This window comes from Oryzias latipes, chromosome 12 (assembly GCF_002234675.1).
Source record: "Oryzias latipes chromosome 12, ASM223467v1".
Taxonomy (NCBI): domain Eukaryota; kingdom Metazoa; phylum Chordata; class Actinopteri; order Beloniformes; family Adrianichthyidae; genus Oryzias; species Oryzias latipes.
In genome coordinates this window covers 18,767,403-18,783,000 of record NC_019870.2, presented here as the reverse complement: position 1 = coordinate 18,783,000, position 15,598 = coordinate 18,767,403, and the positions used below count along the sequence as shown (strand labels likewise).

General features: G+C 41.1%; 2 protein-coding genes and 1 long non-coding RNA gene across 3 annotated transcripts in view; 1 reads left to right on the top strand and 2 right to left on the bottom strand.

The window, feature by feature from the left end:
• Window positions 1–15,598, bottom strand: part of plppr1 (phospholipid phosphatase related 1) — a 59,579-nt gene that overhangs the window by 24,976 nt on the left and 19,005 nt on the right. Inside the window, exon 2 of the mRNA XM_023960575.1 lies at window positions 4,964–5,074. Within this exon, the coding sequence (XP_023816343.1) occupies window positions 4,964–5,023 (60 nt within the window). The 5' untranslated portion in view covers window positions 5,024–5,074. The remainder of the gene's footprint in view (window positions 1–4,963; window positions 5,075–15,598) is intronic.
• LOC111948300 lies at window positions 9,098–10,433 on the top strand. The gene is made up of 3 exons (XR_002874256.1): window positions 9,098–9,352; window positions 10,072–10,266; window positions 10,358–10,433. It is a non-coding gene; the product is annotated as an uncharacterized LOC111948300 (long non-coding RNA).
• LOC111948299 lies at window positions 11,101–13,398 on the bottom strand. Its single transcript, XM_023960574.1, has 3 exons — window positions 12,622–13,398; window positions 12,302–12,419; window positions 11,101–12,030 (listed from the first exon to the last, which is right to left on the bottom strand). The coding sequence occupies exons 1-3, from the start codon at window positions 13,209–13,211 to the stop codon at window positions 11,269–11,271; spliced, it is 1,470 nt and encodes a 489-aa protein (XP_023816342.1). The 5' UTR covers window positions 13,212–13,398; the 3' UTR covers window positions 11,101–11,268.

The following is a 15,598-nucleotide window of genomic DNA, read 5'->3' as shown; positions in this document are numbered from 1 at the left end:
CTGATGGGTTTTTGTAGTTGAGTGATCAATTAAAATAATTTAAAATACCAATTTATTAAAAAAAAAAGGCTACATACATTACAAAACATTCAAATAAATATAAAATATATAATAACACAGATTATACTAAGGGGGAGAGGCATACTAAAACTAAATTGAATGTTAAGGACAACAACTTCCTGTTCTCCTTCAGTTTCGCGGCAGATTTGCCTTCCCCCCCCCCCCCCCCCCCCCCCCCCCGCCTGGTTTCCCCAACGACCCAGACGAGGTGCTGGTTCCTCTCAAACATGTCTATCATCGCATTTTCCCCACGTGTTTTAAGTGGGTCTAAGACTAAATCTTGTTGTCGCTCGCATGTGTTTAAAGTTCAAGCCCAGTTAGTTACATTTATTCTCCTCAGCGACCCATCTCCCGCGGGAGCGGAGTGCTGCAGTAATAGCTGTGCATGAGAACCGTTTGGTCGGGGTTGATATGCCGCCGCGCGCCTAACCGTAACCGTAACCATAACCTTAACCCTCCTCCGGGTCTGTGCGGCCCAGAGAACAGTTCAGCACGGACTGCATGTATTTAGAAAATTACGAGCGAATAAATACGTTCTAAAAAGGAAAGTAAGGAACTCCTTAATGTGGTCCGCGGAGGGAGCTGTCAGGTGTCCTGCTTTAAATGTTCCCCTGCTTTCAAGCCCGGTCATTGTCATGCTCCCAAGAGTCATATACCCCACTGTGATTGGTTGCTTTGTCAGCTCCGCGCACGACAATGAAAAAGTGTCATTCATACAAACTGGCGGGCCGCATTAACATTAAACTTTCATATTAAGGCGGGGGCCGCAAAATATCATCTTGGGGGCCGCGAGTTTGAGACCCCTGCTGTACACTCTGGCACTGGTACACTTGCCGCAGGTCGGAAGAACGAATCAATAGTTCGCTTGCTCATAGCTCAGACGCACATATCAGGTTGTGATGATATTTGTCTCCGTTTCCTTCCCACAGATGTTTACGCGATCGAGTTGTTACTGGATTATCTCTAGGCCCCTCCCCCTCCACGCATTTTAGCCACTCACAGTGGCCATTCCCTCTGCTGGATGTGTCTTTCATCTGCTGCACACCACAGCATCGACAATCATCAATATTTCTTTGAAGGCAAAAGGTCGATTTGTTGGTTTGATTTAGACATTTCTGTAGTTTGATGACTTTGCATTTTATTAATTAACAAACCCAAAGATCAGTCATATTACTTAAAACATTCTTTGTTTACAGCATTTTTTCAAACTTGCCTAAAACTTCTGCCACATTGTATGTTTGGGATCAAAGTTTTACCAGAAGCAACAGCTGGGACCCAATGTTAAACATTGACATTTTTTTTTGGCAATACCTCTGTTAAAGAAGCTTGGCTCTACGTGAAGCAGCAAATCGTCTCCACACTATTATGCTCCTACCACCGTGTCTCAGAGCAGGAACTGTGTTTTTTAGTGATGGTTTCTTTAAGTGAAATATTCACTTTCTTGAAATTGGTTTAAAAAGTTGCAATTTATCGGTTCACCAGGTAACTGCTTGTTTACTTACAAGCATATTCACTCCCCTTTTCCTCCAAAATAAATAATAAAAACTGTACGATAAAAATATGTACGGTCTGATTTTAAACACTTTTTTTAACATTGATGACTGCTGAAATGGGCCTAATTTTTTTATTTATTTTTGCAATCGCTTTCCTTTATCCTGTCAAAAACAACAGCTCATGTTACCAACTGATGAGAAAGGTCTTAACCAGCCAAGTGGTCAGCAATCACCAGGCTGGATCATGTAACTATATTGTCTTTCTCTGTGTATGGTCACAGTGACTCTTCTACCACTTCCATCTGTCCAGATAGCTTCTGACATCAAAGACAGGCCTTACACATTTCATTGATCCAGAATAGTCCGACATACTTAGTGTGAGTCCTCTGTACAGCTAACAAGAACACCAAATAAATACTTCAACATTTCCATTCTCCTCCTTTTAAAGTCAAAGTCCTGCTGGGCCTGGCCTGGGTGGCGGATGTGATCGCCTGGGGGTCTTGGTGTGGGGACGGTTGGGCACTCTCCCTCCTTCTTTTTACATTCCATCATCCATTTTAGAAGAACATAAAGACTCACTCAAGCACAGGTGTTAGCTCACCTTTGAACAAATACTTTCCATGAATGAATTAAATATTTCACACTAGTTGGTTTGAAGGCATAGGTATGTGTTTGTGAACATTATTTTAATTGTGTACATGTTGACATGTGAACGTTTTTGGAGCCAACAGGTATGTTTGTGGCATTTGAGTGTGTGTGGACAGGCCCTGCCTTTATAGACTTGTATTACATCTGAACCTCACTGTAATAAGTATAACTATCCACAAACTTGTTGCTTTATGCTGCTTCATGGTTTTACCCCCCCCCCCCCCCCTTTCTACAATCAACCTCCTATCCCCCCCTCTCTAACATCCCTCTCTCTTCCCGTCCGGTCCAACACAAAAGACTTTCAAATATGATTTAAATGAATAAAGTTTGGCCTCGATTACAAAAGGGGTTTATTCAGACATATCTCTGGTTTGTCAGAAGATTCATAACCCCTGTTGTTGAAGTAAAATATGTCCAACACCAGAGGCCCTCAGCTCTCATCTGTTTGCCCAGCTGTTGGACAGGACAAGTTGTGTGTGTGTGTGTGTGGATAGAATGGTGATGAACACATGGAATGTCTTTGAATAAAGACAATTATCTGACTAATTAGAAAGCAGGAGACTGCATAGCTCTGTGTGACTCACTTTCACTCCTCTATGCAACAACACTGTAACGTAAATGCTAATAAATACGGGACGTGTTTCTTTTCTGTCCCTTTATGCAAAGAAACAAAACATTGTAGTCTTAATACCATAACTCCATCAACAAAAATACATCCAACTCAATATTGCTCCAAAAGAATTGTATCATGAAAACAGAATAAAAAGTGGAAATAGTAAAAGCAGGAAAAGCAGGTCAAGCTCTTTGTTTTTGCCTGTTTTCTCCTCTGTTATCTAACTTCCTGGCACACAAGTTAAGAAATTTGAAATATATTTAAGGCAACCTCCCAAGATGGAAAAGAACAGATGGAGCTTTGCACTTTTTTTAAGAGATGACTGGATCCCGTTAAAGGGATTTCAGCTGATGCACACATGAACACGAGTGTGGAGAGGAAATACAGGCTTCTGAGAGCACCAGGCGATGTTTAAACACTTGGAAATAAAATGGGGAAAAGAATGTTGATATATCTAATAAACAGTGATGATCAGAGACAGATTTGTCTACAACATAAATTCCCAAAATCTATTCAGCCTTAAAAAACAGTCAACTTAAAAGGTAAAAAAAGTGTTTTACTTCTGACAATATTCAAGTTTCATCCATTTCCAAAATCTCTTAAACATTCAACACGACTTGTATTTTGCTTCGTTTTATCAACAAAAATCATTCATCTTCTAATCCGTTTTATCCCTTTCGGGGTCACGAGGCTGCCGGAGCCTATCCCAGCCACTAGCGGGAGAAGGCACGAGACATGCTGGACAGGTCACCAGTCTGTAGCAGGGCCACAATCACACATCCACGCACTCTCACATACACACCTAGGAACAATTTAGAGTAACCAATTACCGTATTTTCATAACCATAAAGTGCACTTAAAAGTCTTAAATTTTCTCCAAAATGTAGGGGGTGCCCTATAAGGCGGTGCACTGTGTTGTGGGGCGTAGAAGAAGACGGCATGAGAACGGGGGAGAGAAGTGTGGGGTGAACAACAGAACTACTTTGCTTACAACATCACTGAAGCATAGTTTAAAGTACAAGCTATCAGCTACACGGAGTAACATGGGAGCAGCTGCAGAGAATTCAAGACGAATGAAGCCATCTTCACAAGTGGAGGAAGCTGGAAAACGAAGTCCGACAAGTCAAGAAGACACTGCTAAGTTTGCGCAGAAAAAGGCGACTCGAGTGATGGATTAACGATCAGTGATCAGGAAAAGCTTCCCTACACTTACAGGAAGCATTTTTCTTTCGTTTTATGAAACGCCGTCATCTTTCCATCCAGGAGACGATTACGGTGCCGCAGCAACTTCCAGCGGATTACAATGAAAAGCTGTTATCTTCCGCTCACACTGCAGTAAAAAGATCGCAGACAAACACCTCCAGCCCAACCACAACAGGGATGGGGCGCTGCTGACTTTCGACATCCCGGTGAGTCACAATGTCGAGAAGAACGGGAGCAGCGCGGTATGATATGCACAACCAGGCACGGCTTTTATTGTTGTGGGAGGCAGCGCGTGACAACGCGGTCCCGCCGCAACACGCAACAAATAGTGCGCGAAAAAAACGATCCAAACCAAAAAACAACAAGAAGAAAGTACTAAAAACTGGTTCAGATACAGAAGATGAGGACTTTAAAGGATTTTTCGAAGAGGATTGATGACTAAAAAAAAGAAAAATAAATCACAACCAACTCAATTTTGCTCCTGCTGCTTTTTTTTTTAAACACACACTATCATGCATATTTTACAGGTATGTGTTAACGTGCCCGCGCCTTTAAACCCAGTGCACCTTTTGTCTGTGATAAATACCGAAAAATCGGCCATAACTGAAAATGCTCTCTATAACCCAGTGCGCTCAGTGGTCGAGACAATACGGTAACCTATGAAGCGTGTTTTTGGACGGTGGGAGGAAGCCGGAGTCCCCGGAGAAAACCCACGCATGCACGGGGAGAAGATGCAAATGCCACACAGAATGGTACCCCATTTTACTCACTAAGAGTAAAGCCCAGAAACGTGCAGAAAAAGCAGAAAATGGGCGGGGCAACATGATGTGAAGCCACAACAAATTTTGATTTGAGATTCTTTATTTTTTATGTCCCCCGACTTAACATTCCAGGTAGAATTCCAAAACACAAACACAGAAACACACATATACACAAAGGCTCTTACCTCCACAAAGATGAAACATGGAATGATGGAGTAGCTGTGCAGAGTGTGGTCAGTCGCCATCTTCTTTTCTGTCCAAGAGACGTGTGCTCGGAAGATTCACAGCAGCTCACTCTACAAGAACACAAACATTCAGTTAGAGTTCATTACTAATGAACACTACACACAGATTGAAATATTTCTAACCAATAATTCTTATAGAAATATTGGTTAGAAATATGGAGCATTGCTCTAGAAGGTCCATTTCAAAAAGTCATGGTGTCACAGCCTAATCAGATGATTGACTCAAAACACCTGCGAAGCTTCCCTGAGCCTTTTAAATGGTTTCTCAGTCAAGACCCATCACAAAGAGGACAAGCCAGAAAAGCTTGTCGCTTGTTCACAGAGTGCTGTATCCAAGGACATCAACATCAAATTAAGTGGATGGAAAGTGTAATGCAAACAAAAAAGGTGCATTAATAACAGCTTCCAGAGGACTGTTAACTGAAAAGTATATTTTAGAGGTCAAGAAGAACTTGGGGGAGCATCGGAAATAGTGGGCTGAGGCTGGAGTCAGGGCATCCAAATCAACCAGACACTCTTAAGTCACTTCTGAACCCAAGACATCTGTAGTAAGTAAGGTAAGTAAATCTTTATTTTTTATATAGCACAGAGTGCTTCCAAATGTTAAAACAAAGTCAAAACCAAGAAAGAACCCAGAATGGCACAGCGAGTCTAAAGCAGGTGAAGCCCAATAAAATACACTCAGGCCTACAAGTAAAACAAAAGGAAACACAAGTAAAAGTGAGTGTAAATAAAAAATTTAATTTGGCTGAATCAAAGCAAATGTTCTCATTTGGAATCAAGGTCCCTAAATCTTGAGGAAGAGTGAAGAAACATCCACAAAGCTTGAAGTGGGAAGTTTTCCCAGCCAGTGATGACTTGGGATTGCCATAACTTGCTGATGTTGGTCAGTGAGATTTTGCAAAGTTTAGAGTCTGGATTCAAGAGCATTTCATGCTGTCTTCTGCTGAAGATTGTGTGGACATGTTGACTAGTTTTCTTACAGGACTTGGTGCCAAAGGTACCAAAAGCTAATTCAATGGTGTGATTGTGTGTCTGTGTTGAGTTGATTGAGATTAAGCTTTGCAGATTTAAACATGCTTTAATAAACCTCTAATGTCGGGATCTCTTCTACAGCTTCTTCGTTAATGGATTATGAGGCAAAAATAATCTTTAATCTATCTGAAATATCAAAGTTCTCTATTTGAACTTCTGACGGCTACTGTATTTCTGAAGGATGGCGAAAGAGTCTGGAGCAGTATTTGGGGAGGACAGTCAGAGCCAAAACTAAGTGAACTAAAGAAGCGTGACTGTTTCGAGCAAAGATTTTTTTCCCCCGATGATGAAAAATGGAGAAAAACCATGAATAGTTCAATATTAATAGAGATGGAAATGTTTCAGTACTGACTAAGAAAAACTTTGTTCACACAAAGAAATGCATAGTTGTCTTGAGAAGATGTGTTTCCTAAATTTCATATAAATTCAAAACACTGTTCCTGAGATAGAATCCCGCCAAGGAACACTGCTTTTCCATGAAAGATATTTGCACAGCCGAGAGTACAAACACACAACATACACAACGTTTTCACTTCCTCATCTAGAATGTTTTAAAAACAAAAATAATTGGAGCCAACACAATTCACTGTACAACTCTAGGTGGCTATTATGAAAAATTTAACTTTTTCTTTTACTTCAAAATCCAACAAATGGACTTCATAGCATTGATTATCATACTTACACTGGTCTTTAACTCTCTTTATACCACTGACAAGTGTTTGTCTAGCAAATACCCGTTTTTGGAAATGAACAGACTCCATCAGGTCACCTGGTCAAGATGGCAATAAGCGAAAATCTGAAAAACTAGTTTTACATTTTTTAACAGGAGAAAGCCAGTCTTCTACCTCCGTCTGGCTATCAGCTCAATTGTGGAAAGAATGGAATCCATCAGGTTCCAAGGTTACAGACGTGGAAAAAAAATCTGACCTCTTGGAATAGACATAAATGCTCTATTCAGGACTATTGTTATTTTTATTATCAGATCAAATGGCATTTCATACTCAATGGGACTATTTATGGATTCCCAACTGCTTTTAAAACTCGCCTTGGACACTCATCTCCAGATCAAAGTCAGCCACCTCCAGGATCAGATACTACGTAAAATATGTAGGAATGAAGCCTAACCCTAAACCCCGTAATCCTAAACCTAACCCTTTTTCTTGGTCTGTGCGTCCAAGAAAAAAGTTCAGGACCGATTTGGAAAATTACGTGCGAATAGTCACTTTCTTTCTGGCATTTCATTTTATTTGCTATTGGCATTTATTGGCATTTGCCGTTTAAGTAAATTTAACCATCTGCATGTGCTAGCATCAAATCAGTTCTGAGACATGGCCATTGCCTCTTGCTGGTACAATCTAGGCTAAGTTTTAAACCAATTTCAAGCATTTTTAATGGGCTTCTTAAAGCTCTTTTTTGTGTGTAATTTTATTAAATAGCAGGGTCTGGTACACACATACCCTTTGTCATCCCACACATTGTTCAAAGAGTCTCGAACCGGAACCAAAAATATGTCACTTTTCACCGTTTATCATTGAGAAATCTTAGAGAATAGAGATTGTCAGTCTGTGTTTGTGCGTTTGTGCACCCCCCCCCCCCCCCCCCCCCCCCCCCCGTGTCAGGCTCGTCACTCCTGCAAGATACAGGTATCATCATCAGAAAGGAAGGATCAAGGGCGGGGCTACTGAGCTCAGCACCAATAGCCACGCCCATCTAGAGGAGATTTTGGAAACAGAGGCTTCAGATAGACATGACATATGGCTTTTTAAGACATTTAAGGTGGCAGTGGCTCAGGCGGTAGAGCAGGGTGTCCAATGATCAAGGGTTGGCGGTTCGCTCCCCCGAGTCCACTCTCGTTGTGTCCTTGGGCAAGACACTTCACCCTCCCTGCCTCCAGTGTGGCTCCACCGGTGTGTGAATGTGAATGGAAGTCCCGGTGATGCTCCAACGGACTATAGGTGCAAACTGGCAGTCACGCCTCTATCATCACCAAGTATGAATGAGGAGTGAATGAATAATGAACACATTGTAAGCGCTTTGAGCGTCTGGAAAAGCGCAGATAAATCTAATCCTTTATTATTTGTGGGGTTTTGGTTAAAAACAGCATAAGCTTAATTAAAAGACAGTTGTATACGATTTTATAAAATAAAATAAAAAGACATTAGGATTATTAACCTGATTGTTTAAAATGGAAGTATTTCATAAACAGATTAAAAACTTTTTTTCCTGAAACAATTCTGTCAAATGTCAGTTAAACTGTGATGCTGACTCACTGCTGGAGGTTGCTTGTCTGGTTTAGCTCTGCTACTTGATGACAGGAGGCTTTTCTTCATGTTATTTGCCTTTGTTAACTACTGTAATGATTACCGGTACTAGGTCTGTGGAGTTCTTAAACTGAAAATTGCCCTTTACCTGACTGTCACTATAGACCTGGAAGAAGCTCACTCTCCTGTTCAAGCGCTCCACAGTTGGGTCAACACATGTCATTTGAGGGTAAATTTAAGGCACACCAGTGAGCTATAAACAGCTAGAAGAACAAGGCAGTGACTTTCCACATGTCAGCTAATAAAGCAGAAATTTTTAGGAAGATCTGAGTGAGTTTACTGTAAAAATAGTCAATGTTTAGGCCAGTGCTTCTCAATTATTTTTTGCCAGCCCCCCCCCCCTAGGAAAAAGAAAATGTTTTGCACCCCCCCCCCCCCCCACACACACACACACACACAAACACATACACATACACACACTCTTGCAGTGACAATATATTAGGCACGTATCTATGAAAAATGATACCTAAATTGTATCTTTTAACATTAACAAGAGAAAAATGCAATATAAATCCACTTTCAACAAATATTAACTTTATTTTGCCACACAGAAACTTTGCCTGAAACCGTCACTACTGCGCGCCACCCCTGGCATCGCATCTCACTATTTGAGAAGCACTGGTTTAGGCTAATCTTGAAGTTTATGGTAGCATTAGACCTTGCCCTATTTCCACATTTTCTGGTAGGACCACCAATCTTTTTTTGGGGGTTTTTTGGAGGATGACCCGCTGAATAGGCTATATGCACACTCACTTCCGCATTCCAAGTCGGCCAGCCAGGTTACATCCGGCGTCGACGGCGCACATAGCGTCAATAACAACTATGGCATTTTTCACTCGGTCCCTTCAAGATGTCCCAAAGGTAACGGTCAACGACGTGAGTCGAATCATACAAAAGTTATGTCACACTTCGACAACCAAGAAAGAGAAGGGCTTCAAATTGTATGTGTCAAGCTACATCCACAATTTTGAAGGTCTGGACGTGTTCTGTGTTTACATGCCCATAGCATGCATGCTATCTAGTGCTAGCGCAGCAGGTGCAGCGTAGGCTATGTTTACTATTATGTGTCAATCACAGCCAATTTTCCTAACGCCTTTGTCAATGTCAGTTTCAAACAAGGATTCAAGCACAGGAGAGGTAACGATTAGGGCTGAGTGCTACAGATCTATGAGGAAAAGCCAAAAGCCTCACAGCTTAAGCGTAAGACTAAGAGAAAGTTATACTGCAGGTTCAGCGCAGATTGGTTCATGGTTCATGGTTCATGAGACAGGTTACGTTTGGCAGATCAAAGTTTCTGTGAATCATTGCATCTAATAATGCTAAAGGTTATTTTAAAGACAAATTTCATTTACCATACCATAAATAACACTGGTGTGTTGGAATATTTATCGATATTTAAATATGTACGCTAATCACTGGGATTCACAGAAACTGAGTTCCGTTTTGTCACTGCATTGACACACGTTCTGTGTCAACTGTTGGGGATGATGAGTAAAGTGAGATAAATAATATTGTGGCTACAATTTTAGCTCATACAAATTGTTTAGTAGTTATTAATTGTTTTAGTAGTTAATAATTATATGTCGATGGTTCAAATTTGTTTGTTTTGTTAAACATTCTCACTGTACTCATGTATTCTCTTTTTAAAAAACTGCACTTTTATTCTATTATAACAGATTTGTGTATTTTCAGATTGTGCTTGGGGATGCCCGTCCTGTGCAGCTACAAAGCTGCCAGTGTACCTGTGTGGCAGGTACAGCTGTGTGTAATCATGTGGCAGCACTGTTGTACCAGACTGCACATTATTGCCAGCTTAGCATCACCTCTGTTCCCCCAACACACAGCTGCACAGAGACTGAACAGAAGTGGCATAAGCCAAGATCCATGGTAACTAATGTTTTTAACAGGGTACTTTTCTACTTCATTTTCTATTTATGGATGTTTGTGTTTATTGAAAACCTTTTTTGTTCAAATGCAGGGTGTTAAACCTGGTCTTGATGGGGTCATCACCTGATGGCATTGTGTACGATCCAAAGGGGCAGACAGTGTTTGGCCTTGTTGAAATTAAATACCCCAATGTTGCAAGCTATGTTGACTGCCCATATATTAAGATCAGTGAGGGCACACACACATTAAGGAAATCTCATTCCTACTTTTGGCAAATCCAGGGCCAGATGTTGATTTCTGGTTTAGACTGGTGTGACTTTGTTGTCTACACACAGGAGGACATGTTTATTCAGAGGATTCCCAGAGACAATGAAATCACCAAAACAATGAAAGTAAAAATTGATTTTTTTATTTTTATTGTTACCTCTTTGCTTCCCTAAATAATTAGATTCTGATTGCCTGTCACACTTTATAGAGTGCTGTTAATTTCTCTTTTCTCCATTTCTCTTACTGGCAGTAACTCTTATTAGTTCAATCCATTTCAAAATATTTGTACATATATATTGATTCAAGTTTTTATATTTTTTCTTAATTGTATTACTATGTTTCTTGTTGTATTAATACTAATCTATTATTAAAATACATGTTACATGTTCTTCCGATTAATTTTTTTGATAATTGGTTACCTAAAAATATTATTTTATAACTGTTGTTTGTAAATTGGGAGCCCTAAATAAATGTTATTCAGTAAATAATTCACTGTGCATGAAAGTATTATTCTTATATTACAGATGGCTTAAAAGCATTGGTGAGGTAAAGTACATATAACATGCAAATAATTCAGTAGTTCTTTATTCAAAGAGTATGTGCAATGTACAGCAGTGCATACATAACATTAATTATAAAATTCAATTTATACAAAGTAATTTACAAAGGTACATTTAAAGAAAGTAGTTATACAAATGGTCATAGGTTATTAATTTTTATTTTTTTCTACTGCTGCTACTCTGGCTTCTTTGCCCAAGCCTTTACAAGAGGCCCGTTTTCATAGTTTGTCAGAAGACATGCAACAGTATACAGCTGATTAATGTTGCCAAAAAGCCGAAGTGGAATCTCTGTGTCAAAGAACTTGTGTTTCTTAACACGCCGTATGAGGCGCTCAACATGGACCCTGAGGCGTGCTATTGCTTGGGTCTCCCTGACCTCACAGGCAGACATCTGGGATCTTCCAGAGAGAAATGCTGGCCTATAAATCTTGCAAGGTACAAGGTCATCAACCAGAAAACCTCGGTCGACCATGATGGCCATTCCAGGTCTCAAAAGGGAGAGAATTCCAGACTCACGCGTGATCTGTTTGTCACTGATGGAACCAGCGTACAGTTGAGAAATAAATGTGACCGCCCCATGAGGAGCCACTCCAAGCAGCCCTTTGAGAGTACAGTGGGACTTGTATGCTGAGAACATTTCACTTTGGAGAAGAGGTGATGAAGGGCACTGGCACCTTAGCTCTGTGCAGTCCAGGATGACTGTAGTGTCTGCATAGTCCTTAAACTCAGCTGGCAGATGTGCCCTTATTTTCTCCTCTGGTATCCAGATCCTCACAGACCCTAGCACAGTGTGCAGAAAGTTGCTCCATGTTGTAATGATCCGACTGACTGTGGACTGGTGGACTCCATACCGGTCAGCAAGATCACGCTGTTTTGAACCCAGTACCAGGTAATTGAGAAACATGAACATCTCATCAATGGGCTGCAGGAAACGAGTCTGTTCAAAAGAAAAACAATTTGCGTTATGTTTCTCTCAACCTCTATTAGCCCTGATCTTTGTTAAAGGGATAGTTCACTTCAAAATGAAAATCATATACTCAGTGAATTTCTTTCTTTCTTCAAAATATCTTCCTTTGTGTTCAGCAGAAGAAAGAAATTCATACAGGTTTGAAACAACTTGAGGGTGAGAATATGATGACAGAATTTTAATTTTGAAGTGAACTATCCCTTTAAGTTTTATTGTATGGGCCATGTAAATAACTACTTACTACAGTGGAACTTGGCTCTGTAAAGGTGCCTCTCTGTGCTTGTGTCACATTGACCATATTTGGCAGTGATGGCTCTATTAAGGCCCAGAATCTCATCAGCAGGTCATAGGATGCAAATCTAAATAAATACAATTCAGATATAATCATTTAAATATTATATCAGTGTATACTATGATATTACTTGGAAGCATTTCAAATATACAACTCTGTTAGCCTTCCTCTCTCCCTCTCTCTCTCTCACACACACACACACACACACACACACAACTATATCTGTTGTTGCAAAAGTAACGTTACTACAGAACAATCTGATATCTTACCTTGTGAAAAAACGTATGTCCTTGTCTGAGGCAGCAAAACGATGAATTCCAAAGCGCTGATTCATTGTCAGCTTCTCGACGTGTTCCCTCAGCTTGAGAATCTCATCTCTGAGAGACATGTTGTCATCAAGGGCTAAATCAACAACTGCAGGATCTGAAGCCGAAGCGTAGTCGTGGTCCATAGGGATATCAGCTTTCTCGCCTGCGTCGCCGTCATCCTCCGTCATCGGAGGCGGACGCTCTCTCCTCTCCCACACCCCCGGTCGTGAAGTGGGAAGGGTGAAATTGTTCCACTCAAACAGTGCTGGGACAGCTCCCTTGTTTAATAGCCGCCTCCCCGTCTCTGATAAGGGCTCACGAACATCATCCTTGTTAAAATGTCGGCTACATACTCGGGTATGGGGAGTAACTGTGAATTTGTCCCTCCGGATAGCTACAAGCCATTTTCGCCTGATTTCCGCGTCAGATGGAAATGTATGAAAACTAAGTAAACTGTTGTACTTGCTCGAAGCTTGACACAGAGGCACACAGCAATGCTCGGCTGTACTATAGATGGTTCGCTGAAATTTGAACGTTTTCTTACTAGTCATATTGTAGTTGCTGTTATATCGCTTTGTAAACAATCGCCTCAGCGCGAGCGGAAATGGCTTAGCAGGCTGAGATTTTAGCGGAAGTACGTCATCACCTCCGTGTGCATATAGCCTATTGAAGCAAATTAATAATCAGAGGAAAAGAAACTAACCAGGATTCCCTCAGTAGCGGCGAGCAAAGACCATCGGGTGCATTTCTCAGGCCAAGGATTAATAATAATAATAATAATAATACATTTTATTTATAAGGCGCCTTTCTGGGCACTCAAGGTCGCCGCACAGCATGTATACAGTATAAAATACAATAAACACTTAAAACAACAACAACAATTTAAATAAATACAAAATTAAATAAAAAAATATAAAAACGTGAAAAGGTTAATGTTTAAGTGAATAGGCCATTTGGAAAAGATGAGTTTTTAGCTTTGATTTGAAATGTGGGAGTGTGTCAGTGTTGCGGAGGTCAGGGGGGAGTGAGTTCCAAAGCTGGGGAGCAGAGCAACTGAATGCCCGGCTCCCCATGGTGACAAGACGGGCAGAAGGGACAGAAAACTGGATAGAAGAAGAGGAGCGGAGGGAGCGAGCAGGTATGGAGACATGAAGGAGGTCAGAGAGATATGGAGGTGCAAGGTTGTGAAAGGCTTTGAATGTGTAGAGCAAGATTTTGTATTGAATGCGGAATGGGATGGGTAGCCAGTGAAGCTGTTGAAGAATAGGTGTGATATGGTTGATGGAGGGAGTGCGTGTGATGATACGAGCTGCTGAATTCTGAACCATTTGAAGTTTATGGAGGGTTTTTTGTGGGAGACCAAATAGAAGAGAGTTACAATAGTCCAGGCGGGAAGTAACAAGACTATGTACCAGTACAGCAGTGGACTGAGTAGTGAGGGAGGGACGTAGACGTTGGATGTTGCGTAGATGGAAGTAAGCTGATCTGGTGACGCTGTTTATGTGAGAAGTGAAAGAGAGACTACTGTCGAGGATGACACCCAAACTCTTTACCTGAGGGGAGGGAGAGATGGTGGAGCCGTCAATGGAAAGAGAGAAATGGTTGGTCTTGCTCAGGGTGGATTTGGTGCCAATCAGAAGAAGTTCAGTTTTATTGCTATTGAGTTTTAAAAAGTTTGAGGTGAACCAGGATTTGACTTCATTGATGCAGTCAACCAGTGCTAATGGAGGCAGTGTGGAGTTGGGTTGGCTGGAAAGATAGAGCTGGGTGTCATCCGCATAGCAATGGAAATGGATGTGGTGTTTTTGGAAAATATGACCAAGCGGGAGAAGGTAGATAATAAAGAGGAGTGGACCGAGCACAGAACCCTGAGGGACACCAGTTGTGATGGGGACAGAATGAGAAGTGAAAGATTTCAGTTGGATAAACTGAGTACGGTCAGACAGGTAGGAATGAAACCAGGAGAGGACGGTGCCAGAGATGCCAATGGAAGAGAGTCTGTTCAAGAGGATAGAATGAGAAATGGTGTCAAAAGCTGAACTGAGATCAAGTAAAAGAAGGATGGATAATAAACCACAGTCAGCAGAGAGGAGAAGGTCATTAGTAATTTTTAGAAGAGCAGTTTCAGTACTATGAAGGGGACGGAAGGCAGATTGGAAAAGTTCATACAGATTATTGGAGGACAGATGAGATTGAAGCTGAGCAGATACTGTTTTCTCAAGAATTTTTGAAATGAATGGAAGGTTGGAAATGGGACGGTAATTATTGAGGTCTGTGGGATCTGCACCCGGTTTTTTAAGTATGGGAGTGACAGCAGCAGTTTTCAATGCAGGAGGAACGATTCCAGAGGAGAGGGAAGCATGGATTATGTTGGTGATGAGAGGACAAAGAGAGGGAGCTGTAGCTTTAACAAGGATGGTGGGCAGTGGGTCAAGCTGGCATGTGGAAGGTTTGGATTTTTTAATTAATGTAGAGATTTGACTAACTGTGGGTAGGGTAAATGAAGAAAACGAATCATCAGACGTAAAAGATGGAATGGAAGATAGAAATGGAGCAGAGTAGGGGGTGAGCTGTTGATGGATAAGGTGGATTTTTGTGGTGAAAAATGAAGCCAAGGTGTTGCAGAAATCAGTTGAATAGAGATGTGATGGAAGGGAGTCAGGAGGTTTGATGATGTTAGAGATGAGGGAGAAAAGAATCTTTGAATTTTCTTTATTTGAATTGATGAGATTGGAGTAGAAAGCAGATTTGGTTTTAGAGATGCACTCTTTATAGTGGAGAATGTGCTGTGTGTACATGTCTTTATGGATACTTAGTCCGGTTTTGGTGTAGAGTCTTTCAAGTTGGCGGCCTTTTGCTTTTAACTGTCTTAGAGAGGGGGTGTACCAGGGTGCAGTATAGGTGAATGAGACAGATCTGGATTTTAGTGGAGCAAGTG